At 38.6% G+C, this 27,585-nt stretch overlaps 2 protein-coding genes across 9 annotated transcripts in view; one reads left to right on the top strand and one right to left on the bottom strand.

Moving 5' to 3' along the window:
• The window catches only part of DDX59 (DEAD-box helicase 59), a 32,801-nt gene extending 21,249 nt beyond the window's left edge, over positions 1–11,552 (bottom strand). The window contains exons 1-2 of one of the 5 annotated variants that reach the window (XM_065072436.1): positions 11,413–11,551; positions 1,097–1,219 (exon numbers count right to left, since the gene is read on the bottom strand). The gene's annotated coding sequence lies outside the window, so the exon portion shown is untranslated. Of the gene's footprint in view, positions 1–403; positions 959–1,096; positions 1,220–10,644; positions 11,364–11,412 lie in introns of those variants that run through there. The other 4 variants (XM_021293883.2, XM_065072433.1, XM_065072437.1 and 1 more) reach the window with 4 other exon arrangements.
• Positions 11,553–11,632: 80 nt separating this feature from the next.
• CAMSAP2 (calmodulin regulated spectrin associated protein family member 2) overlaps positions 11,633–27,585 on the top strand; it is an 87,479-nt gene continuing 71,526 nt past the window's right edge. For 2 of the 4 annotated variants that reach the window (XM_065072406.1, XM_065072407.1), the window contains exons 1-2: positions 11,633–12,422; positions 24,190–24,449. In XM_065072406.1, the coding sequence (XP_064928478.1) occupies positions 12,284–12,422; positions 24,190–24,449 (399 nt within the window). In that variant the 5' untranslated portion in view covers positions 11,633–12,283. The remainder of the gene's footprint in view (positions 12,423–24,189; positions 24,450–27,585) is intronic. The other 2 variants (XM_021293854.2, XM_065072408.1) reach the window with 1 other exon arrangement.

Genomic DNA, 27,585 nt, shown 5'->3' on the forward strand with positions numbered 1-27,585 from the left:
CTCCCATTAGCTGTAATACACAGTACAATGTTTAGACTGGCTGCACTAGTATGGACACCACCTAACTCACAGTAAAACCTACCAACAGAAAGCTACCATGCTGAAACTTGAAAACAAAGGACAATTATGTCCCATACAAATAGTTTGGATCACATGGTTCTGTTTGCCTCAGAAATGGTTCACTGTGTCATTTAACTATGATTTCAAATACTGTCCTACCCCTTTAATTATTTCAAAAATAATTCTCTAAACATTTATATGTAAAAATGATCTAGAGTAGCCTCCTAAGTGGTAGGTATTTCAAAATAACTAAACATGCAATGATCAAGTCATTACAGAACCAATACACTACTCAAATTTTAAGGAGTTAAAACACCTTTGTATTCTGTAAATGAAAACATACCTTAAAATTCCAGTAATTCCATTGGCTTATTTATTTTCTTCTTTCACGAATGAAAATAATTAGCATTAATCTGATAATATATTTAAACTAAATTCATCCTCACACTTGTATATTCCCTCATGGCAAAGATGAACTGCCCTCCCGGGCAAAGGCTACTGTATAGATAAATGTGTTAACAGTCATCCTACAGAGACAAAAAAAGCACAGATCAAAGAACGACAAAGTAACAGGACTGTATAGCAGGTCTCAGCATTATTTATCCCTGTCGTCTGGCACAAAGTCCCTAGTCTGTGAGGAAGTAAAAGGCTTTAGGATATACCCCAACCTGGGAATACCAAAGTCCCATGGATCAGTCCAAAGGCAGATTGGGTACAAAAGGAGTGGACCAAGACTCTGTAAATCCAAAACTGATCTTACCCTAAGCCTTAATAGTCCACCTCTGAACACTTACATGTCAAACCTTGGCTCTACTTACATATTTCTCACATAGCTTTCTTATTTATATACTTCTGACAAACCCAGTTCAAACAAAATGAATGAGCTCCTAGCTCAATTCCAGCTACATCAGCCCTTCCTGTCAGCACACCAGTTAAAAACATACCCTTATGTGCAAACCTAAGAAGTAGAAATCACTCATCTGCAAGCAGCTTCCACTCCATACCCTCATGTAAGTCCAGCCAAACTCCCACCTACCTAAAAAGAGATGAAGATATTCTCAGAACACGGCTTGGCTTCTCCAGTCAGTCTGAGAATGGCACCGGACCAAACACTGGATATTGTTTGGATTTTTCTCATAAATGTTGTTCTTATAAAACTCTGTAAGGAAGCATACTATTAAATATGAAAATATAAAACTGACATACTTTTGCCTTAAGGGATACAGCTAAAACTCAGTATGTGTAATTGAGTTTTATGGCATAAAAGAGAGAATGCTTTGTTTTCTCTTTTAAGCTAGACATATCAGCAAATAAAGTCAAGGTGTGATAGAACTGAGGATTCAAAAGCACTGAGTAAGTGAAAATACTAATAAACACTAATTATATGAGACTACAGTATTCAAGATAAACAAAAGAGATGAGAATACAGCACAAGGTTCAAAAATCATAAATCCTTTAACTCTCTCATGAGCTTTTGCTTCAGTGAATCACTTGCACTATTTATCAATTAGTTGTTACAAATACTAGGCAGACAAACTTCCATTTCTCATGACATGGTGGCACTAAGTTGTCCATCTGTGGTTTAATTGTACACTTGGGAACCACAGACCGTTGAAGTTAAATCAACAGATTTGTTCTTCTGAAATTCAGTTAGTTTCCTAAACTTGGTTTGCTGCAAGAACATGCAGACAATGCATTAGCTCAGCTTGATAAAGCACAATAGCTATTGAAAAAGAAGGCAAGCCTCAAAAAATGCAACATAATCTCTCACTACCACCCTTGAATGGCTGCTCCCTATGCTTTTTATTAGAAAGATTCAAAGATGCCAGTAACCTTACAGCTTGTGACTGTAATAACAGAGGGTAACAAGATAGAAATAATGAATGCCTCCTTGTTAAGCAGTTTTGTTTGAACTGTTCCAAGAGAGATCTGCCAAGAACTTTCCATGCAAACCTTATTTTTTTGGGATTTGTAACTTGGCTGCAAAAAAATCCAGCACGATAATGCCTGGTTCAAAAGAATTCAGATTACAAGTTTTAAAACACATTTTCAAGTTTCTGAATAAATTAAATTTACACTAAATAAGATAAACTATTTAGAACTTCATTATTGTTTTAGTTGCTTTTTTGTAAAAACCCTCTGGTTAGTAAGTTTGCACCCCAGATCATTGCATGTTTTCTATCTCTTCGGTATTATATAAGTCTGAAGTATTGCAGTGTGAAAGGAGACGTTTGTGCTGTACAGTCAAGACTCCACTATATTTTCTTTTCAAGGAAGACTGTATGAAATGCATATGAAGCATTCATAGGAATCTATCTGCTAAACAACTCAGTGGATTAAATCTGTGCTAATTCTTAATACAACTCAGCTGACCTGGGTACAAGGCCAGGTTGTGAAAAAATTGGCTAAGTTTATCATAACATTCTTACAAAACATAAGCCTAGAATTTCCGTGTTATATTATGTGGGGTTGTGTTTGTTTTTAACCAAATGATTCAAAGCTTCGAGCTGTGTAAAAGTCCAGTTTCAGCATACCCATTTTCTTTTTTGTCCATAAGGACAAGGTCATTTTGAACAGGTCTTTGCCAAAGCAATATTGTTTCCTGTGGCAACTAGCAAGATGTAGATTAGCTTTCAGGCAATACACAGACTGCAGCCCAAGCTAAATAAACTCTTTCAGGCAATAGCTACATGTCAAAAAGCAAGAAGGTTATGCTTGTGTTGTTGGCTGAGCTGTGAAAAAGCAGTGGCTTAGGTTTATGCCCAAGGTGAAGAAACCTCCTAGCAATTCAAAACTGAAAGAGCCAATCAAACATATCAATAAATTATAAAACTGTTTTGAATGTATGTGTTGAGCTCATTTCAAAGGAAACATGGGAAGGAATAGGGCCAGAAAAGACCATGAGACAGAGCAGCTTAGAAATGCTTCTGCTCATTTTGACTAACTTGGGTTTTCCTTCAGGAACATTTGCCTAGAGCACATTATCCCCAGAATATCTCTACCTACCCTGTCGGGGATTGGCTCAAGGAGCACAGACATGAGTCCACCAAGCAACTGTACGAGCAGAGCCCATTTTAGTTGACATAAGTAGGCCTTAGTTAGCTTGTCTATTAGGCCGTGGGAAAAGGGGGAACGGAAAAGTACTAACTAAGGCAGGGTCAGGATATTTTTGAAGAGATAAGAGTCAGAAGAATGTGGGATGCGCATAGCTAGCTAAACCCAAGTAGGTGGAGTAAGTAAATGTGCTTAGCCTATTAGATAGAGACAAGTATGCATAATTATGGTATTTGGTATAAATGCACGCTATCTCGGGCAATAAAGTTGAAGTATGCTTTATCACTCATATTGGGTCGGCCGCATTTCTTCCTCCGTCCGCTCGGGTCTGGATCTCTGCTGGGACTTTTCTCTGCACTACCCCACAGTTCAACACAAATTAAAATTAAGTAATCCTTTGGAACAACAATTCCTCTGAGATTATTTGCAATTCAGCCAGACACGTGGGGTATAAAAGGACTTCACCATTCTTGAGGAGTTTGTATGAGAAAAGGCCGAGTTGGGGTTTTTCAGCCTAGAGGAGAGAAGAGAGGGAAACTTTATTGTGGCCTTTCAGTACTTAAAAGGGGCCTATAAGAAAGATGGTCCTATTGCAGGTCCTGTTGCAATAGGACAAGGAGTAATGGTTTTAAACTAAAAGATGGGAGATTCAGTCTGGATGTGAGGAAGAAATTTTTTAAAATGAAGGTGGTGAAGCACTGGTCCAGGTTGCCCAAAGAGGTGGTAGATGCCCCATCCCTGGAAACATCCAAGGCCAGGCTGGACGAGGCTCTGAGCAACCTGATCTAGTTGAAGATGTCCCTGCTCATAGCAGAGGGTTGAACTATATGACCTTTAAAGCTCCATCCCAACCCAAACTGTTTTATGATTCTGTGATCATACACAGATTACAATTCTGCTCAGCTCTGGAGTAAACTAAAGCTGCAGGGAAACAGCTCCCCTTGACATTACCAATGTAAATACATGAAAGTAGAGCACTACTATACTATACAACCCAAACAAGGAAAAAAACATTGCTGGCCAGACAAGAGACAGGAACAAAGAGCTCCTACCAGATCAGTGGAACTTGGAACAAAAAAGAAAAGTTAGTGAAAAGGATTTTGCATTACTGTCTGCTCTGCAAGAAGCCACAAAAGTAGTCAGTGGTTACAAGAGGGTGTTGGCCAGGGAAGCACAACATGTCTTCCTTTAATGATTAGAGACCCAGCAGAAGCGGAGACACAGAGCATCTCCATGCAGATGGCTCTTAATCTTGTGTTGACACACAGGAAACCTGTTCTCTGGCAGCAGTGAGGTTATTTCTGCTCTCTTAAGAAATGAAATAAGAGCAGTGTAATAATACCAAAGCCTTTTTTGTTACCACTTGCCTAATTTTACAATATCTAAAACTATCATTCTGACTCTGAACTAAAATGGTTCATCATGTTGTTCTGCATTTCCACCATGATATCCTGGCCCCTAACTATAACTTCTATGACAACATAAGTAGAATTTATAATTCTTAGTTTTTCATCTGTTTCTGCTCAAGTATCCCACTTTCAAATAATTCAAATAGTATTCCTAATTATACCAGTACAATACCACTTAAGACCTTAGTGGTAAGTGAGAATAAAACATGACAGTGTGCCCCTACCTTGGATACACTTTCTTACTGAGCCAGTTTTGCTTCCCCATCTCTTCTGGTGACCACAACTTACCGCTTTTCCCACTTCTGAAAGAGCATACTCATACTACCAGCTGGGACACAGACTCTCAAGTACCCAATTTCAGCAGTTCCCCTATGCAGAGCAAAACACTCAGCTGAACAAGCTGGACCTACACCAACACAGGGGTTCACTGCAATGAAATCTGTTCTGTTACCCTACATTCTGCAAACAGGCACTTGCTTCCTTTCTGTTAAGAACTAATAGAAAAGAAGAAAAGAGCTTGAAACAAGCAGAGACAACTTGCCAGACCAAAAGGAAAGTGATAGCTATATACCTCACCAATTCCCCGTTCTTATACAAAATTTCCAGGAGTCACTTTTGTTGTTTCATGTAATCATCCCCCTTGATTCAACACAGTGGCTACTAACATACTCTTCCCCAGGTTGATATTTCCCTCATTTAGTAAATTACCATCTGTAAAGGCTGTATTGTGGCTGATAAAACAAACCTCAGATTGTGGGGCACTAGGAAGTGCTCTGCAGGAGTGGGAGTCCCAGTGTACTTTGTCTCAGAGTGCTTCCAGGGCAGCAGCCATCACTAGGGCTCAAACATTCCCTAAACAGAAAATTTCAGCCTTCTTGCCCCTTTCCTTCATCTGTATTTAACTACGACGGCTAATACAAAGAGAAGGCTGTGTTTCTGACACCCATGATGATGATGGACATTTCTATTCTTCGTGCCAAAAAGTGGAACCATGACTGTTCCCTGCCCAGGTGGGACAGCTGAGACAACACCCTCTGCTTTAACAGAGCCATGTACACTAAAGAGCAAGAATACCATACAAGGACAGATTAACCAGAGAAGTGTATAAACCCTTTGAAGGTAATTACTCTTTTGCAACTTCCTAGAAGAAAGTAGTTCTCCAGGTTTTTTCTTCAAATTCAAAAATTCTGCATGACACCCTTAATCCAGAAACACAATTATATACACACTATGTATAAATTGTTACAATAAAAATCTTTGATACACATTTTTCGCAGCTACTTTTGAAAGAGTGTACCAGCTATTCACACCTGCTCCCTAAAGAAATCATCAAACATTCCTCAATAACATGCAAATTCTCAGTAAGTTAAGGGAAACTGAGAAATTGCCTAAAAATTCAGTGAAAAATTGGATGATGATGTTTCAAAGAAGATATACAGAAAAATGTCCTTCATCTGGTAGTCTCCTATGTTATTCCCTTGCTTTCCTCACTCTCCTCATCCATCTTCACTACTGCCCCTTCCAAAAATAATTCTGCTGCAACTAAATGACACCATAATTTTACTGTTCTAACAGAGCATTCTCTCCTATTTACTGCTGGACTCATTCAGACACACATGTGCTTCACTGAAAACTGAAAGCAGGGCCAAAAGATGGGAAACTGAAGTCTACTCATTCTCCGCTAATAAATCATGTATGTGCTCAAAACAAATGAGCTTTTATGAACATTCAGATCTTTCTTCACATATAGAAGCAGAATGAAAAAAAAATAAAAATCAGCCAGTCACTTCAATGGAGTATAGTTCAACAGGAAAAAGTGCACAATTTAGTATTCACTCTCATTCAGACTTGGTGAAAAAGTCTTGCTAACTGATTTAAGCTTCTTATAATTTTATATACGATTTGAAAACTAGAAGCATGCCCATCCTCCTCTGGAATGTAAATAAAGCATTATCTAACAGCTACCATCATGTCAATAGCATTGCATTTTGGTTTTGTACAAAGTGGCTTTTCGAACATCAATTTCCCACCATACATTTATTCTACAGTGCAGCTAAGCTAGCTCTAGTATTTGAGGGTTATATTTAAGGGTATGATCTATTCATTTTGTTTTAAAGTTTATAAAAGTTAAAGTTTATAAAAGTTATAGCAGGGTATTTGCTCTCTTCACAGACTACCCAGCAACAGTGAAATGTCAAGAAAAAGAAAGCACTGGGATTCGGGAGTATTGCACAGCACACCTAGGAAGAAAAGTCATCTAAAACTCCCTAGCATGAGTCCTATTCCAGATGGGCAGAACACAAAAGCAGCCCATGTGAAAACCAGATTAAAAAATTAAAAATAAATTTTAAAATCTCAGAAAAGAAGACACCAAAGTAACTAGAGAAGAGACCAGCCAACCATGATGAGGAAGCTGAGAGGTTTTGCCTCTCACAGACCACAGGAAAAGGACAGATAGGTTGCCTGGCTGGTGACTCAGTGGAACTAGGGGCAGAGATGTAGATTTCTTTTCCCCCTTCACAGACCTATATTAGGTCAAAGACAAGTTCAGGAAATGAAATCAGTAGCATCCGAGTATTAAGAGAAGTGACTGTTAGGTACCACATTTTATTGACATTGGGCAGATTTTTTGGTTGTGCACATCTCAGTAGAAAATGAACTAAAGTAGCTACTACCCCACTTTTTTCCTTTTTTTTAATTTTTAACCATATCAAAAATCACAGACAATCCAAGTAAAATGTTGTACAAAGCTTTATTTTCCCTTTGACTCTGTACAGTTGTTAAACTGTTCCCTTTTAACTGCCTCAGCACTTTCTGATTACAAATTAATAGAAGAATTTTAAATACAATAATTATGTAACTGTTCTTGTACTGAAATGGGAAGAACATGCTCCCTTTCAAAACCATCCTCTGAGAAAACTCCTAGCTTGCAGAAAATATATACATGCATTTCATACCTATTTAAAAACATAATTTCTTAACTCCTACAGTTTTACTGGTTTTAGCATTACTTATAAAGAAGTATATTTAATAAAATATAGTAAGTTTAAGAGGCTGGAATATCAGTAATTCCATTTCACAAGTCATCCTTAGGCTGTAATAACCTTACAGAATCATTTGCAGATGACCTGTTCAACCTCACATAACCAACACAAAACCTCCTGAAGTCAACAAGCACGTTTCATAAGGGTCACATTGGGACATGACTGGTTCTTGGTTGGTGTGTTGCCAGTCTGACAGTATCACAGCAAGTTGTGCATGCTGCCTCTTTGCCTAAGGTTACAGGCCACAGGGCGCAGCTGTCCCCTCAACCACTACCATTTCTACCAAGACTGATATCCTTTAAGCTAAGGAAAATAGATGAGATCACCTTAAACAGGTAAATTTGACAGAAGCAATTAAAGATAATATCCCCATGGTGCTATTCCTTACTGTTTTCCAACATCAGGCCTGAAACAGAATAGTTGCTGTGAACTGCTGTGTTTACGGATTTGCCATAATACAACCAGTTAATCTGAAATGGGAATATTTTTACTACTCTTTTTAGGTAGCCTGATAAGCTAGCTGTTCACTTAGCACCGAGTTTGCCATGACAAAAACAGTAGTGGTAGTGCTAAGTTAAAACATTTTACTTTACCTTGATATTCAAGTATTGTGAAGGAAGAAATTACACAATGAAATCTTATCGCAGTTTGAACACACTCTGTAACCTAGCGTTTGCCTGAATTTAGTCTAAGGGCATCTACTCCATACGTAGCCTCTCCAGAAGCCAAGTCAATCTTAAAACAAGTGAAAAAACAGAGGTATAAAGCTGTTAGTCAAGGTTTACTCCACTATCTTCCAAGGTTAAGACTATTAGCAACAGCTGTCATCCACACCATTATTCATTGCTTCATGGTCATATCTGTTCCTGATGCCTGAGACTGACTGCAGGCTTAGTGCACCCACTGTGTAAATGGCCAGATACATGACAGTGAAGAATCAGGCCTATGATGTAACTACAGGATAAAACTAGTCGAATGGGTTTCTAATTTGGGGTAAAGGGAGGGGAAAGGAAGGGAGAAAGAAGGTTAAAAAAAAAAAAAGAAAAAGTCTGTGAGCTGCTTGTTTTAATCCGCAATACTTTGCCTTCCACTTGGAATAAACTTTTAAGTATAAAACACTTTGCAGAAGAAAGATTGTGTACGGAAGAGACTAACACTATTTAAAATATTTTAAGATGAATAAACAGGAGCTGAGCAGAAGGGGGTGACTCCTCACTCAGTTTTTATATTTATCTATTCTGAACAATTAGAGCAAATTTTAATCATTTTCCATGTTGACCGTTGATATCTTTGACAATGCAATAAGCAAGATCCTATTTTGGCATGTCTGTAAAAGCAAAACCGGTAGAAAAACTTCAGCAACTGGTGGTGATATCGTCTTTTTCACTTACACATCTTAGATTTTATATTCATGCATTCACTTCTAAGAGCACTGAGCAAATTAAAAACCACATTGATGGCAGTTACCACAAGACAGCTTTTTTAGATTTTGTTCTGCAACTCTGAACAGGTTTAATCGGCACAAAGGCTGCACCCACAAAAACTTCTGTAGTTTAAATCAGACTGAGAGCCATGTTTATAAACGCACCTACCAATAACTGTATCTATTGCAATTTTTGAGATGCATTCTTTAAAGAAATATTCACTTTTTTTTTTTAAGTACGAAGGGACTCACAATTGCAAAAATGCTGGAAGATCAGACCACATTTTTATTTGCTTCAGATAGGTGTCACTAGTCCGAATGTACAGTACCTACATACTGGTAATGTTTTGCAATGCACAGAAATAGATGATAAATACAGGAGTCCACTAAATATAACTGATGACTCCTTACTTGGATTCTGACACATTTCTGTAAGAAAGCCATTACTGAAAGTTTTGTATAATTTTATGGGTACTAGTTTGTAATCTTTTGACCTCTCAAAGTGGGTCCTATACCCATCATACCTAAATAATGTTGCCTTGTAGTTTCGCTAAACATGTTTTTCCGCAGATTGATCTAATTTTTAGCTATTATTTTGGATAAACAAGAAACAAAAGACTTGGGATCTGGGACTTCTTTTTTTTGTAGCTCTAATCATGTGAGGTTTTAAAGCATATGAATTCCATGTGTTTGTTGTTAAATATATAGGAATAATTAAACTAGTTATATAGTAGCAATGTAAAAACATAGTAAAATAATGTTAAGCATCTAATGTAACTTATTTCCAAAGTATATAAAAAAAAATCCAGGAAAACAAGCAATATAGGTTTTACTTTAGTTGGTGAAAACTAAGCATGTACTCTTTCTAAATAGAGAACACTTTCCCAAGTCACACCTGTATGTTAATTTCGTATTATTATTCCTGTTTCTGCTGTAGAGGATCTGCGAATTTCAGTCATAAGTGTGCTAAAGCAAGGATTTCTAAACTTTCCTTCTCCCCTCCCTTCTGCTGAAAACTGCCAACAGCAGCTTCTAGCTTTGCAGCTAGCTATGTACCACTTACAAGTGGTATGCAGGACAGTTTAGGAATCCCGTCCCAGAGAGCATATGGGGATATAGTCAACAATAATCTCTCCCAATGTTGACTTCCACAACCCTTTCATTTACTCATTACTAGTAAATATAGATTCATGTCTGCAAAACTGTAGAGTACACTATGGCCTCATAATCATGATATTTGTATCGGCGTGCACATGAAGTGCTAGAAGCATACACAGACACGTAACAATGGAAAATCTTTCTCCAGATTGATTCATAGTTCACTTCAAGCACAAAGATAAAACAGTCTGGATAAAATATTATTTGAAACCTTAGTATAATGCTACGACTGTGTCTAAATATTATTTTCCAGACTCAGTGGGGCTTAAAAAAAAAAAAAAAACAAAAACGAAACAAACCAACCTCAGACTGCCATCCTCCACTGCAACAGTTTGGGAACACACTTGCTAAATTACCACAAAGGGGGAAAAAAAAAAAAAGCTGCAAGTTAACTAATAATTACTGTAAGCCAGGAGTGGTCCTTTAGTGATCCAAGAAAGCTCAGCCAGACAAAAAAGTAGCTATAAAAAGAAATAAGCATTTTGAACTGTCTTACCAAATAGCTGCTAGAACACCCAGGCTGGCGGGAAGGAGGGCATGCTTCTATATTACACCAATGCAATAAGTATTCGTTACGAAAAAGCACAAATTCAGTACCCTCTGGCATTGCTGGTCGCCCAATGACTCGGTGCCCGTGCAGGGAGAGACGGGCACCAGCAGGGCCAGCCCCTCAGACCCGCACTTCAAAGCCAACTCATCTAATTGCTGGAACCCAAGACATTCATCACCCAGTTACTCCTTCCTACTGTGACTAACACTTTTTTTCACACAGGCCACTGCTAAGGTGACTTTACACACTTCCAAAAACAGCCCAGGTACGCGTGAGCAACACAGCAGATGGTCTCTAGCACTAATTATTACTACTGCCTGTTATTACAGCTATTATGTGAGCAGGCCCTGAACCATTTCAAGGCTCTGTCATTTTTCAACCGGAGTATTCAAGAAGGTGTATATAGGCACAACTTAAAGCAGAAAGGACAAGCGCACACGGGGGGGTGAGAAGCCCGCCCCTCGGCAGCGCTCCCGGGCCCACCGGCTGTCCCCGCGGCGAGGGGCCGCAGCGTCCCAGCCCCTCACGCCCGAGGATCGTTGTGGCCCCAGCGCCGGGGCCCATCCCGACCTGCCCACAAGCCGCCGCAGAGGCCGACAGCTGCGCGCGGGAAGGGCCGCCCAGCCCTGCTGTGGAAATCGGCGACGACGGCAACGGGTGGGCCTCGCAAACGAGGGACACCGCCCTTCTCCCCACAGCCGGGCACCCCCTTACCGGCGGGAAACACTCCGCCCGTCTCCCGCTGGGTTAAGACAGGGCTGAACCTGCCTGAGCTTCCTGGGCGCCCCCAGCCGACACCCGACGACACCCACCCCAACGGCCCCGCGCCAAGAATCCCCCTGTGAGGAACAGGCGCGCACGTGACCGCCCAGCGGCGGAGGGCGGCCCGCCCCGCCCGAGCGGGGAGGCGGCGGCGGCCGCGGCGTCAGCGCATGCGCAGCCGCACTTCGCCCATCCAGTGCGGCAGCCGCGGGTAGAAAACCGCAGCGGCAGCTGCTGAGGGAGCCGGGAGCGCCTCGTCCTGCTGAGGGGCCGCTGGGGCAGCGCCGGGCGCGGGACAGCGGCGGGGTAGCTGGCACTGCTCCTGGCCCGCTGCAGGCAGCCGCTCAGGCGGGACGAGCTGCGCTGCGTTTTGGGGCCGGTCCCCGGCGCTTTGACATTTCGGCGCCTCTGCCGGGGCCAGGAAGGGCCGCGTCCCGGCCCGCTGCGGCTGCGGGGGCCTTGCTGGCGGCTCCCGCTCTGCGCCGGGGGGCTGGCGGCCGCGGCGGCCTGGCGCGCCCAGCCCTGGCCAGAGGGGCTCCCCTGGGAAGGGGGGACCGGGGCCACTGGAGGCCGTTTTTCGGAGGGTGGGGGGCGGCGGCGTGAGTGAATTGAGACAAAGAGCGAGGAGGAGGAAGAAGAGGACACTCGGGCTCTGCCACATTCCTGTGCGGAGGAAGGCAGGAGGCGGTGTTAGCCCTTTACGGACAGCTGGGCTCGGCGCTGCCCTCAGCTGCTGCCGGCGCCTTCCCAGCCGTCTCTCCCGGCCGCGGAAGGAGGAGAAACCACCATGTAAGTTCGGAATTGCCGGGGGTCCTGTGAGAAGATGGGGGATGCTGCAGACGCCAAGGAGATGAAGAAGACTTTCATTGTTCCTGCCATCAAACCCTTTGACCATTATGATTTCTCCCGAGCAAAAATCGCCTGTAATCTCGCCTGGCTGGTGGCCAAAGCCTTTGGGACAGGTAGGTGGCGTCTTCTTCTTCCCTTTCTTTGATGGTGGTTCCTGCTCGGTTGCTTCGCTCCTGAGGACGTGCGAGTCCTTCCTGGAGCTGGGAGGGGTGGGAGGTGCGCAGGGAAGGGCTCGGGGCTGGTCCCTCGGCTTTTCGTTACCTCACGTCTTGTGGCGTTTTTCGGGTTGTCTTTTGGTTTTTCTTCGATTACCATGTAATCTTTTTGGAGTAGTACCACCGTTTCTATTAGTGAGTAATTTCTGTGTATTGGAGCTACTGCGATTTTATTTAATGAATCGAGCTCTATAAATTTTGTTTTATGTGTTCCCCGGGTCACACTTCTAGAATGTGAAAAAACACCATCAATCCCTGTTTGTCTGTCGTCTCGAAAATTTTTCTGACGTTGTTCAGGAGCTGAATTGTGGGCTAGCAGTGGAAATGGATGTGTGCTGTTAGTTCTGACATGTGTGACAGTGCCTGCAGCCATTGGAGGGGTTAAGCAGTAAGAGGGTTTTGGGAAAAAGAGCGTTTAATGCCAGGTTTTGGCCTGCACAATACAGAAGGCTCTCCTTGTCTGTGAGCGTAAATGGAATTGATTGTAGTGCCTCTGAAAGGCATTACTGCTCTGTCTTTGAAAACCTGGGCCTTGAGGAATACCAGACCTATTATTCTATGCCTGAAATATTGTTGGGCCTGGAGGAGTACCAGACTTACAGACTTCTGGAGGAAGCTTTTTGAAAATTTACCAAGCTGTGCGTTTATATATCTACCTATATCCATGTATATCTGTAGTATATTAATCACTTGATTTTATGTGGTTTAAAGATAAGGTTTTTCTTTGAAAAAATAGTTAGACAGTAACAGTCAATATTTTTACCCATATTATTTGTATAATAACAGGAAAAGGTTCCTCCTTCTGGAATTCTGCACCTTTTGCTTTTAGGGCCAGAGCATTGTTATGTATCTGAACAGGGTTAAAGGTGTACCTTTGTGGTGCCCCTGGGAATTGGTGATATTGGACGTGGTGCTTCCAAAAAAACTACTTCCAAAGTAGTTGAACCTTGTGAAATTTCAGTAAGGTCAGTAGCTACTGAAATAAAGTGCATGTTCCTCACTTCAGAAAGAGGAAAACCATCAAAATATTGTTTCCATATAAAGATTTGTCAATAAACTCTCCTTGCTTTCCTTTGTGAAATCTCAGCAAGTATAAAATATTTTTATGTAGGGCGTCATTAGCTATGCAGGCATGAGAGGTAGAACAGTAGTATTGAAAATTCTTGGAAGTACTTGGTTCAATATTTGTAGATAATTATCTTTTTTGGTAGCTTGGTGCTTGTGCAATTATTATATAACCCAGCATTCTAACCTGAAAATGTTTTTCTACTGGAGTTTGACAAATTTTCAGCCTGTGATTGAAGTGTCTTGGTTTATATTGGTCGAGTTGCAATTGGATGTGTAAAGCAATTTGCAGGGTACTTTTCTGCTACTTTTCTATAGTGTGATCCAAACCAAATTCCTTTAGTCTTTCTCTTCATTACTATGGTGATTCTGAGATGCACAAATGAAGCATGATTAGAGGATGTAACAGCTCCATCTGCCCTCTAAATACTGCCATAATGTAATAGTAGGAAGAGAGGTTAACATACACAGTTGTAGTGTTTCTGATCTCACTGTTCTTGCACTAGGTTAATATCACTAGTAGCCCCAAAGAAGAGTTTGTGGTTGAAGGAGGGTGTACAGGACTTGCATGTCTGCAGTACATGTCTGTTTCCTTCATATTTGGAGCGAAACAGAAGAACTGACCTTCACCTTTTTTAAGAAGGAAGGAAGTTGGGGTTTGTTAAATTATTTGTTTTGGTTCTTTGGAGTAGATCACAACCTCAGTCACGCTTTCTACCTATTGCTGTATGCATTTGTACAAAGGAATTAGAAAGGATGATTAGTATGTTTATGAATGCCACATTTAATTTCTTTTTTTATCCCTGAAATGTTGGCATTCCTTAAGTGGGCAGGAGAAGTGAAGGAGTTTTTCCTCACCCTCTCTGAAATATATTAATGCCATTCATTTTGATTAATGAAAAGCTTAAATTGTTGCAGTCATATATCTGTTGAAGAAATGAAATTTTTATATATCAAATGGGCACATCTTTCAGTGGACACAGATCACATTCTTAAAAGCATATTTTAATACAATCAGAATTGTGGATATGGCTTGGCTAGGTGTTGTGAAGATAATTCATTAAAAAAAGGGAAATAGGTTCTGTTCCTTAACATTTAGTAGTGGCTTTTGGTGTCTGATTGATACCTGCATCCAAAAACTGAAAGACGAATTATATATTGCTGTTTTCCTCAGTGAAGCTACAAGAGTAGTCTGGCCTGTAACGCATTCAAAGTAATTTGTCTTATTGTTATAGTAAGGTGTCTTATGAGAGTACAAGTATACTAACAGTCAGATTGAAGGCATCTTGTATGAAGATTTTTTTTAAAAAATACTAATTAAGGACAGCAGTCATATTTAAGTGTTAAGGGGAGTGTAGGATTTCATGCCTTGATGTTTTGTGACAAGAAAACGTATCAGCATTAGGACAGGTCAGGTGAAATGTGTCACTTAAATGATTTTATTTTTACAAAACAACTTACAGTAACTGAAAGAGGATAAAATTAACAGAAAGTGGGAAAATGGGAATATTTGACCTTAGAAATTAAATCTGCAAACATTAAATTTCAGCATTAATGCCCTCTGCTGGAAGTTAACCATTTCAGTGTAGGAAAACTGCTTTCCAAAGAAGTGATTGAACTGTGTTGATATTATATACTTTAAATTATGCCTGTTACACTTTTAAGTTAAAAAAAAAGTCTTGATGTTGTGTTACTCTGTCCTTTTTAATTTCTAAAACAATAGAAGTGGATTTCATTATTCTGAAGTGTGAATTTTTTGTCTTCTACTTTACTGTAGTCATAGAAAATGTGGCTGGGAAATTTGTTATCCATCTGCCATCCTGAAGACAGGCTGAGCTAAATATACATCAGTCCTGACAGATGTTTGTTTAGCCTGTTGTGTTTTTTTGGTTTTTTTTTTTTTTTTTTTAATCTGTAATTATAGAGATTCCATGGTATGTCTGGTAGTCTATTTGAATCCTTATTTATCTCTAGATGTTAAACAGCATAATAGTCTTGATGTCTTTTGCTACACTGTAAACCCACTACTTGTCCTATGTCCAGCAAATGTGAGAGTGGTGGGCTCCTTACCTCTTTATAACACCTCCCACATAATAAAAACATTGTCTCCTCTCTATTTTACTGTTCAAACAAAAAAGACTTTTTTCAACTTCGTTTTGTAAGTCTAGTGGGTTTGGACTCTGTGTTTTGTATGTCTGGTGTTTTTTGTTTTTTCCCCTCTGTATTTTTTCAGTGGTTGGCTTTGGATGAGTTCTGTACTTAAATCTAGATCTGATGGTCCAGCTAAACCCTTACCAGCACAGGGTTGATTTGAAAAATTACTTCTTCTTTCCAACCTATAATACTCTCATTTAATCACTAGAGTATGATTATTGTCCTTTTTGCATCAGCCTAGAATTGTTGACTCATTCAGTCTGTGATTCACTGTAGCTCCATATCTGTCTCTGCAGAACTGCTGCCTACTCAGTTGTTCCCATCTTGTAATTGTACAGTTGTAGGTTCCTGCTTTGCATCTATACTTATATAACTGCATCCTATTTTCAAACCACTCCTTCCATTTATCAAAATCATCTTGAGTTACAATTTTGTCCTTCAAAATGCTTTCAATCCCATTGTAGATTGGAATCTCTTCTCTAGAATCTCAGCTGGCATAGATGAAAATACTAATTTTTGAACCGTGAAGTACATGTTATTCCCATTTGATAGGGGACCTCTGAATACTCATGGAAATTTTTTTCAGACAGCTTTGCATCCCATTTATAATAGTTAAGACTATGTCTGACATGTACAATTCTCAGAAAATTATGGGGAAAAAATTAAAGTCAAGTTAAATCTGGTGCCGTTGTACTATCCATGCAATGTATTATCGTGTTACAGTAATACATTTCACTGGTTTAGCATGAGATTTTTTTTGACAGGAGTAAACTAAAAAAAACCACCTGCACTAGTCTGAATGCTTGTCCTAAATGTTGTTGTTTTCCGCAGTCAAAATAAAATAGTCCATCCACCCTTTTAACATTAATTTTATCCTTTATAGGTGTTTGAAGCAGTAGATTACAAATAACATAATCTGCAACTAAACATTACCCAAGAAACTTAAAAATAGCTTTCTCCTGATGATTAATAGTTTCAGAATTCATATGCAGCCTCTTAGTGCTGTTTGCAGATGTTGCCAGTAGAACCATGAAGGGAGGAAATGAACATGGTGTATCTGACAGAAACAAGTTTTAACTAAATATTCTCATCTGTTATGTTGGGTGTTGCAGGCCAGAATGTCTTTTAATCTTTTCCTAGCAGACCGTATTTCTTTTATTCAGTATGGCAGCTAGCAAAAACTTGCACAAGAGCCTGGAGCATAAAAGCAAATGTTTGTGATACTTGTGAGGATTTTTCCTTTAATAGATTCCTTTCCATCGTCTCTCTAGAATAGTTGCTGACAAATTGATGCTTTGGTAAATCCTATTAAAAACAGTTGATTTGACTAATTATCAACTGAGATGGTCTACTTACAAGTTGATTTTATCAATCATTTCTGTAGAACATGTTTAAATCGCGGTTTGAATGTAGATTTTGAAAATTTTTTTTAAGTAAAATACATAAAATTATAAGAGTTTTGGACCTGTTAGGTTTGGCAAAGTCATTTGAGGTTGTAGACTCCATGTGTGGAAGTATGGGAAGATGAATTATTAAGTTAACAGTTGCCAGGGTTCTTACTACATGATAGACCTCAGGTGAGGTTGTTCATAATCTGTTCTGTGACTTCATGTCATCGAGCCTGTTCTCAGCCTACTTGTCTTTACAACTGAAGTGCCTGTCTGCAGAATGGAATAGATTTGATGAAGAGACTGTAGCCAAATGCTCTAGGTGAGGCAGGTGATGAGATATATTTCCTCTATCTATACCTAGTTTCTCTTTTATATGTTTTTTTTTTGTCAATCATTACAGTTACTTCTGCAGAAATATTTTAACCTCCTCTCCATCCATCCATGATGTAGGGTAAACTGTTGAGTTACTTCTGCAATTCTGTATTTAAAGGTGACTCATTTCAAACCAAAACCATTCGAACTTCAAGAGTATTTATATGCTGTTAATCAGGAACAGATCACTTTTTTGATATGAGATGTTACGTCATTTAGCTTATACAGCTAGCTGGTGGATTTTAATGAGCAAAACTGGATACAATTCCACTCCTGAAGTAACTTTTGACTAGTTCCTTTAGTAAACTCAGGGCTATGAATGAGTGTTTTTGCTGATCATTCTGGAAAATCGGTCTGGGAGTGAAAAACCTACAAGATTTTGCAAGAAAAAATTAGTTCTTTTTCTCACACACACTTTTATTTGTTGGAAAATACATTATTACTGGACCAGGTGGTAGTAATAAACCTTTCTGCTGTGGAGCTGCAATGTAGTGTTTGAAAACTATTTGCATAATATAAGAGTTGTATAGTTCTAGCTGTTTCTCTTAGCAGTCTTAAGCTAAGAGAACCTGTAAACCAGACACCAAAGCAGAAGTGTCAGCTCCAGTCTATGTAGTTATGGCTAGCAAAAAGTTTTCTTGGTTTAATGAAGTCCTACAAGAGCTCAAGAAAAGCATTTATCTCTAAATTTCTGAAACAATCTTTTGCCCCATCTCACACGCTATTTAAATAATATCTTGACTGTCAGAGTCGTCTGGGTGCTAGCTGAGTGAGGTGGGATTATAACTATACTGTCATCCTTATATTTCTCATACCTTTCCCCAAAAAGGTTCTGAAGGCATTAATGCTAGTAAGAGTTGATACCTTTATCGCCAAGGTTAATTCTAAGTCATTCTTTTGTTTATCAAAACCTGAATCAAGATGCAGGTTTTCATAGAGTAGATGTTATTCTTCCCAATTTTAGTAGGAAGTGCCCCTACCAGCCCCATTCAGTGTTCTGGGTTAGTAGTGCTTCCTATTGTGCTGCTGGAGACAGAATATCGGACAGGATGGACAATTAGTGCAACTCAGTAGAGCATTTCTTACATAATTATCAGTGCTCAAAAAGTAATCTGGGTGGGCTGTGAAGGTAGAACCTGTGCATGTTTTGTCCTTAAATGCTTTTGATGTGTGTTTGTTTTTAATAAGGAATTCCTTGTAAGTGCAGAACTGCTGTCAAAGTGGTGCATAGTGGTCTATTTTTGTGGCATGTAGGGGAAGGAGGGTAGGGTTCGGTTTAGTTAGGTGGACAAAGTTAAGAAGTGTAACACTGAAATTCAGTCTGCCATAAATTTCTAGAAGTTAACGTTTTAGATACTTGCCCCTAGGCAGGAGTACACATACTGCCTGTTAGCCAGGAACAACGTAAGTAGCAGAGTGCTTTAACAAACCAAAAAGTAAAAAATATTTTTTAATATCAACTGCCTCATTTAATTTTCTGCTTCCTGATTGAACATCTAGTTTAATAATTTTTCTTTATTCAGTAGCATCAGTTTGATCCATGGATTACTAATGGTCTGTAAGTATTAGAACTGGAGTACCCATTAGAGCCCACGAAGGTGTCTCCAAAATAAAATAGCAAACTGAAGCGTCTCCATCTTCTGCTGAGGCAACAGTAGAAATTCATCAGAAGCAAAATAATATAAATGACACTTCTCTGTGTTCTCTGTCCTCAAACTCTTCCATGGTAGCTCTTCTCTCTTGTGCCCAAATGGCTAATGTGACACCAGAGTCCTCGTTGGCAAGTGGGACTCTAATTAAAGTAACTTAGCACTATTACCTTATGGCAAAAGCATAACTTTGCAGTCCTGCAGGTCCTTTAAGATTCAGCATAAATTCATCTACTGGCTTGTACTAGGGAGTGGTTAGAGGTATTAGTCAGAATTTTCATGAGATAATTCTGTATTAAATATAAAAGTCTTCTAGACTTTTTTGTTTTTTCTTAGTGCCTTTCTTGACTGCCATCGGTAACCTGTAGAGATTAAAGTTTCCTAGGCTGAGGTTTAATGTGCCCCTGTAGCTCCCAAGAATTATGTATATTTTAATTAGAAAGCCCATGGTGAAATATTTTAACTTGTTCATATTATCCTCCAGAAAAAGAGAGACCTTGTTGACAAAGGCTTCTAAGCTTTTGCACTTCCTTAATGCAAACATTCATAAATCTGGGATTGTTCACTCTTTTAAACTTGAAAAACTCAACAGTTGCATAACTCAAAGGACTGTATTCATCTGTGTGGAAGTCTGGAAATTTTACAAAAAAAAAAAAAAAAAAACCAGTTTATTTTTAAAGAAAGTGTAGACTTTCCACATTAATACAAGTAATTTTTTCCAAAGGAGGAATTTATACCATCCTCCAAGGAGTAATTAATGCTTACCTGAGCTGAGAGGTTTGTTTATAAAACAGCTTCTAAAAGCAAATTCAGAGGTGGTAGCCATGAGTTATTTTTAGGTGATTCCTTCCCTTTAAATTGGTATTTTTCAATGGAAAGTTAAGTTGCAGTTCTATCATATGAAATAATAATAATCCGCTGTCTGCTTTAATGCTTGGAATAAGTCCTTTCTTTGGTCATCTCTAAAGAGAGCCTCCGACAAGAGGACTTTTGGGTCTATTATAATTTATGGAAAAATGACCATGAAGTTATGTTGAATACTCTTTTATAGTTAGCCTGATTATTAAAGTTATGTTATTGTTTTAGGCTATTGTGGTATTTCTTTTTTGTTCTTTTCCCTGTCTGTTGAACTTGTGCATTAACTTCATGTATTCTCTTCATAGTTCAATATTTACAGAATTCAAAATGTCAATTTTTCTGTTTGTGTTTTTTTTTTTTTTTAAACCTATACCAAAAAAATATTTCCGAAGTTTAAACTTCTTGCCATGTTGACAATTTTAGGGAAAAAACAGGGTGGAAGCAGTCTCTGGAGATAATCTAGTTTAACCTCCTGTTCAAGCAGAGCTGGCTTCAAAGTCAGCAGAGGTTTGTCAGGGCCATGTCTGCTCAAGTTTTGAAATTCCTGGTGGATGGTGATTTGGCAGGCGGGTCCCCAGGCAACTTGTGCCCCACTGTTGTCGCTGCAGAGAATTTTCTTACGTCTATCCATTTGAAATTTCCCTTGTAGCAGCTCGTGACCGCTGCGCAGTGCGAGTGGGCTCGCAGAGCGCTGTGCGGCCCCCACCGCTGTGCCAGCAGAAACGCTCCCTTGGTCTCATCCCTGTTTCATGTGCTCAACTCCCTGCTAACGCAGTGTCCCCAATGTATCTCTCTAACCCACTTGCTGTACTTTGCCACAAATTTCAAGGTCAAATTGTACTTTAAGGCAGTATGTACAACAAGGTATTTATCTTAAAACTGTTCATCTACTTTGGAGTTTAATCTTAGAAGACTCTTAGCTGGGCAAAGGGACTGATAAAATGCACATATTTGGAATTAGCGTTAGGATTCTTGTCTGCCTAACAATCATCAATCCTGCCAGAATTGTTAATGAAGGGTTTTGACCCTGTTGGTTGTTCTGGTAAACTGCTGAGAACTGATGTAGCCTTGAAATTCCCTTCCTCAGAGCTGCAGAGGCAATGCATGCTGACCCTGGAAAGGCAGCTGCTTTGAGATCAGTAGCGGGAAGAGTTTCCTCTGTGTCTAGCTGCTGTACTTCTTTTTGACTGTAACAAAAATGAGAACAGGGTTTGAATCTTCTATGAAGATCTATTCTGGTATCAAACAGTTTGATACACTAAGTGGGGAAAAGTGCATGTGTTTCTGTCTGTGCGAAGGGAACTCTGATGGGAATTTTTGTGAAGACTTTTGATCTTGTTGCAGCAGGGATTCTTTATATCAATGCTTTCACTTTTTTTTTTTTTTAATAAATTCAGAATATGTATGTAGTAACAGTTTTTCTTCCTAGCTCCTTGCTACCGTATTGTTTCCCTAATAAAAGTATTTTCCCGTTCTATTTTTATGAACACTAGGAAGTTTCTATTCCAGATTTTTGTCAGAACCAATGAAATAAATGAAATTGCATGCATCCAATTTTGTCTTTTCTGTATTTTTCAGAAGCAAAAATATCCTTTATAAGTAATTGTTTTCCTTTGATAGTTATAATCTTGATTTTAAAAAAAAAAAAAAGCGTGTTGAGTTTTTTTATTACTAAACCCCAGTAGTGGATATCTTTCTTTAGTGATAAATGCATTTATTGCATCTTATGTCAATTTAGGGTCTGCTTCAGTGGTACAGAAGATCAGAAACTACTGATGGGTTTGGCATTTCCTGTTTTTTGGGTTTCTTTTCTGGCTCAAATTTTCAGGCTTAATCCGTTGATGACTTCAGTAAATCTAAAACAAAGAGTGTGTGACTTCTGTTTCTGCATAGCTAACTGCTCCTGCTTCAAGAGATATTTTTTCATATAGGAATGAGGCTTTTTAAGGTCTTCTAAGAAATTATGAATGGCTTTCTCTCTTCCTCTCTCTTGCCCCCTACCCTATCTAACCTCCTATGTCATTCAAAAAGGGTGTGTTTTTTTTCAAAAAAGGCAAAATCTACTGCATGTGCATCATGAGATATTTACAAAACATGTTCTCTAATGTTCTCTAGCTTGAGGAAATAGCATGAAGATGCTTTAAAAGTTGTATTTGGAATTACAGAGGATAAAGTTGTGAAGATGGTTGAGTTCCTGACATCTAGGTCAAGATGGATCATCAAGGACTTCAGAAATAATGAGCTTAATTTTTAAATTGACAACGCAGGGGCAAACTGAAAAGAAAGAAGGACAGGTAGAATTGAGATAGATGGAAACAAGACCAAGGGAAGTATATACCTAGAAGCTTACAGAGCTCTTTAATTATAAGTGCTTTTTATATTATTGTATGACTTTGGGTCCTATAGAGTCAAAAAGTGAGGCTGAGAAGCACAAGAGAAGACTGCAGGAATCTATCATTGCACTGGTAGATTTTTTTTGTTAGTAGTTTTATTATAATCTTGTAAAATAAGTAATGTTGTTAGGCATTAGGCTTGTATTTTAAAGGGCAAATTACTTTTGCTGACAGTATGTTCTGATCTGTGTTCTAAAGCAGAGCTGTCAGCTTTCTAGCCAAATTTAGGCTTCTTGTTTAAGCAAATTATAAACTATACCTCTCTTCCCCTTTATATTCTGAATTGACAAATAAGAAGCAATCTTTTATCCATTTTTTGCCATCCTGAAAACATTTAAGAAAGTAAGTGTAATATTTCTTTTCCTTTTTGCACTCTATAATGCATATCTTCTCCTTTCACAGCCAGAAGGCCAGTAGCTCTTCTTCCAAAGCCCATAATGGAATTAAATGAACTGCAACAGAATATGTATAAGGAAGAAGATAATCTGTCATTATGTTCTGGGTTTTTTTCCTCTCTCCTACTCCACCCATATTGGGCTGTTTACTTCACCCTCTGCTTCAAACCTTGTCTGTTGAGCCATTTATCCAGCTGAAGGCAAAGGGGATAGAAACCTTGAGTTGAATCACTGTTTTCAAATGCGCTTTTTCTTCTTGTAGCAATTAAACAGGCTTTTCCATTTGTGCTCAGGAAAAGAATAATATGTTCTTTATCCCTTAAATGCTTTTGACTCAACTAATTTTACAACAATGGAGAATGAAATTCTTACACAAGGAAAATGGAGCATCTTGCAGTGCATATGTCTAGAAATGTGAAGTTTGAAACCATGTCTAAGTAATTTTCCACTTCACTGGTTATTTCATTTGATCTAGTACCATATTTAATTTTTAGCTATTACTTTTATGGTCAACAATTTAAGTACAGTCTGCTTGTATTGTGTTGTAATGTATTTGCAAAAACTCTTAGATTGTCTTGGAATACTAATTTTGGGGCTACAATCTCAGCATGAACTTGATAGAATCTTGCGTAGCTTTCTGTGGGTGCTAAGCCAGTTCGCTGAAAACAGAGGGAAGCCACAGCTTTAAGGGAAGTGAGTAATACAGATAGACAAATAAGAATTCAATGTTTTGTTAGAAGAAAATATTTTTTTCTCCTATTTTTCAATCCTTTTAATTCTAGTAAAACATCCATGTATTTATGCTTAACTGCTGGATTGTCATCATTCTGTGATGTAGGACCTTTGAAATAGGTAGTACAGTAATCAAATTTTTTGTGTGTATATGAAACCTGTAAGGTTGCTGTGTGAAAATTTCCCTTTTAATATCAAATTATTCTGTGCTAAAATATAATGTTCCATTTCCATTTTATTATTGTAATAGAGGCAGAGTTTTGTGTTTAAATGGGTGTTGTTCTGACTTTATATGTCTGACCTATATAACATTATGCCAAAGGAAATGAGAATGTTTGGGCATGCATTTGGAGAAACCAAGAAATTTTAAATGATGCTGGAAATCACAGGTTGGCCTTCTGGTGTGCAAAGGTTGGCCTTTGCAATGTGGAATGATTCTTGAATTTTTCGTAAGTTTCTATTTATAGTTCAAGTGTTACCTTTGTATGCGGTTTTCCCCAGTGTTTTGTATCATGATGACTGGTACAGGCTCTGACCTTCTCTTGAATATGCTTTCTTTAACATAATTTTGAATTCATACATCTAGAAAACGCCTGATACTATATCCTTTCTGATACTGGCTAATGTGGTGTTTTCTTTTTTCTTTGTCTTTGTAGAAAATGTTCCAGAAGAACTACGAGAACCATTTTACACAGACCAGTATGACCAGGAGCACATTAAGCCACCTGTTGTTAACTTGCTGCTGTCTGCAGAACTCTACTGTCGCGCTGGGAGCCTTATTCTCAAGAGTGATGCTGCAAAACCACTTCTAGGTCACGATGCTGTTATACAAGCTCTGGCACAAAAAGGCCTTTATGTGACTGACCAAGAAAAGTTGGTGACTGAACGAGATCTTCACAAAAAACCAATTCAGATGGTGAGCATTTAAAGCTTGTATGTTATGTTTCTTCTGTGTATTCCCATTTACTACATATCTATTTTTTAACATGCATCATTGTGTTGAAATATTTTTCTCAAGAGGTCAATGTGAGTCATTACTGGGAGGCTTATGATTGGTTTGGGTTGTTTTTTTGTCTCATCGTAACTGTCAGTGCAGGTGCATTTCCACTGCACTAACGCTTGAAAACATGTATCATTCTGCTTAGTTCAAGTGTTACATTTTTAAAAAACAGCAGTGACAACATGATCACTTTTATTTCAGTTTTACAGCACTGACTGTCAGTGAATATTCCAGTGTTGGAAAAACGGTTTGAAAATAGGGTGGTGTTTTTTTCCCCCTCCTTATAGAAATATTTGGTTAAAAGCTTTTGATGACATGGGCAATTCAACATCATAAGATTCAATAGACACTAGTTACATGCTAAGTCAAGGTAAAGCACACAACAATGTTGTATTCTTTCGTGGAGACTTTTAATAATATGTCTTTGCTTTACACAACTGCTAATTAAAACATTAGTTCAACAGATGAATGATTCTATTACTAAGCTCCTAAGTCATAGGTTTTCTTCCTTCTTCCTTGATAGGAGCTGAGTTAAAAAAAGAAATTATCTGTAAAAAAGGATGGCTACATATGGCCAATTCTTTTTGTAGGTTGTTTATAAAATGACAGTATGATTGAATAAGATTCAACTATATTTAAAATATTTAAACTTATTTTCACTTTTTATTGTTTAACATATGATATATAAATAAAGTATGAGACTACAAAGGTTGAGCTGACAATTTCAGTTCTAATTTGGAACTTAAGTTTACTCATTTTAAATCATGAGCAAATTTTATTGTGATATCAGTGGAATTAATGTTCTTACTATACTTGGAGGTATTTATGGCACAATCTGGTCTTTTCAGATTATAATACATTGGACACAGGGAATAAACTGTCTAATAGACTAAGGGCTTCCTTGAATTTTCTGTCATCCATTGGCCAAATCTATGCTTTGCAGCCTACTGTTCCCAGGGTCTTTTTGTTTGAATCTACCATCTAGAGTTGTCTGACTGCTCTATTTTAAGTCCTTTGATACTTTTATGGTCAGTGACCTGTACCTGCTGCTAGAATGGAAGTGTGTGAAAATGAACACAAATATTTGTTTACTAACATTTAAGGACTCCCTCTTGTTTGATCAGTTGGTATCAACTAAATAGTTGCAGAGCCTTTACAGGTGTGACATCAAAACTAATTAGTAATTAATGATTTATTCCCTACAGCATTGCCAACAAGTATTAAGCCTCCTAGTTTATACAAATGTTTTTTAGAAGTGGCAGTGAGTGGTCAGTTACTGTGATATAAAGACTAAATTCTTTGCATCCACTTTGGTTTTATTTTTTATTTGAAAATTCTTTCTTGCTCATAGAATGCTTAAGAGCTGAAGATACAAATATTTCAACAATAGTAATAAAACTAGTCAAGACACTTTTTGTTTATCATGAAGCTGTGATTGGTGAATGCAGATAAATTTTGCTGGTCTCTCTCTTTTCATCTTGATGTCCTTTTTGAAAAGGAGCTCAGCAAAGAACAAGGCATTTTAGTAAAAGAAGCTATGGATAGCAAATAAGATGTACTGAAGTGATAAATTTGCAGGACACTGGCAACAGTTGTGGGTGGTTTAGCAGTAGGCATTTAACATTCATAGAAGTCAAAGCATTGAAGAGGTTAAGAAACAAGCTTCCTGACTGTTAGAATTAAGTTCTGTAAAAATTTTGTTCTTGTCTCTGAAGGAAGACTTGCATTTATGAGCCTCTGGTTTTCCCATTTGTTTGTTCTTTCATTTGATCCCTTTCTAGTGTAGTTGTTAGAAACATCTCTTTTCAGAGTTGTCAGTTGAGAAAATGTCAGTGCCCTCTAGTTTGGTTTGCTCATCTTCAATTGTGTAATTAATGTTGCTTGAAATGCATTTCAATAGCAGTTTTGTATTTCCCCTATACTTGAGCTTCTGTCCTCCTTTCCTGTTTAAAGTATAGTCCAGCAAGTAGTTATTCAGGCATTGGTGTGGGTAACAGTTGACATGCCCAGATCCCTGCTCTGCCCAGGTCCCTTGTTCCCACTCCAGGACCAGCAGCAGCACCTTCAGCTTGTTCACACGCAGCTGTGCTGTGACAATGAGGGAGCACCGGAGCCAAAGCACAGCTGGCTTGGGCAGAAGGGCAGCTGTGTGTAAAAACAATTGCTACCAAACAACTGGCTGTGAAACTGTAGTCTCAATAACAATATTCTGAGCCCAAGAGTTCTGTTTTATCCTGCCATGTTTATATCCCTCTGCAAGTTCCTCGCAGCAATGCTACATTTTAGTTGGGAACTCTCAACCTTTTTCCTTATTATACAGTTAGCAAAGTTGTCAGAGAATTTCAAATCTGGCTGTTGCCGTATTGACAGTCTTGAAATTATCCCCTTGGTGTCTTCCAGTTAACTTTTTGTAGTGTTCCATATGCCACATTTCTACAAGTCTTACAAAGATGTATATCCTGTTTTAGAGCATGGGATGATTTTTTTCTTTTTCCATTACGTAGAACAGAAAGTTTGCATATGTAATTGTCATACATTCCTCTGGTAGACCAGGTTGTGTTCATCCTATGTTCAATCTAATTTTGAGTAATATAATAGAAAATAGTATGGTAGTCCTTCTCTTGTTAGCCTGTCTTCCCCATAAATGAGGGAAATATGTTGGTGTTTGTTAGAGGATATTTTTTGTTGTCTGCTCACATGTACTGTGTTTCTATAACTGAAAAGGGGTGAGTTATATTATGAAATGAAACTGTGGAAAGAGATTTGAGTATGGAATGTTTTCATTTTACTTGTGCTTTATAATGCATGTAGCTGCAGTCAACGGACTTGGGATTCCCAGTATCATATGTTTGTAGCAGTGATGGCTGTGCTGATTAATTGTTGGTTTACTTTGTGTGTGACTGCTTTCTAAAGCAGGCATGTCAAATTTTGACCTTCTCTGTTTCTTGGGTATAGCCAAACCTTTTTCTAGGAAGCACCTTATATATAAAAGTCTGGGAAAAGGATGTATATGTTTATGCACTGAACACAGGATAGATGTTGGTTTCCTCGT

The sequence above is a fragment of the Columba livia genome, chromosome 8, assembly GCF_036013475.1.
Source record: "Columba livia isolate bColLiv1 breed racing homer chromosome 8, bColLiv1.pat.W.v2, whole genome shotgun sequence".
In the NCBI taxonomy this organism is placed as follows: domain Eukaryota; kingdom Metazoa; phylum Chordata; class Aves; order Columbiformes; family Columbidae; genus Columba; species Columba livia.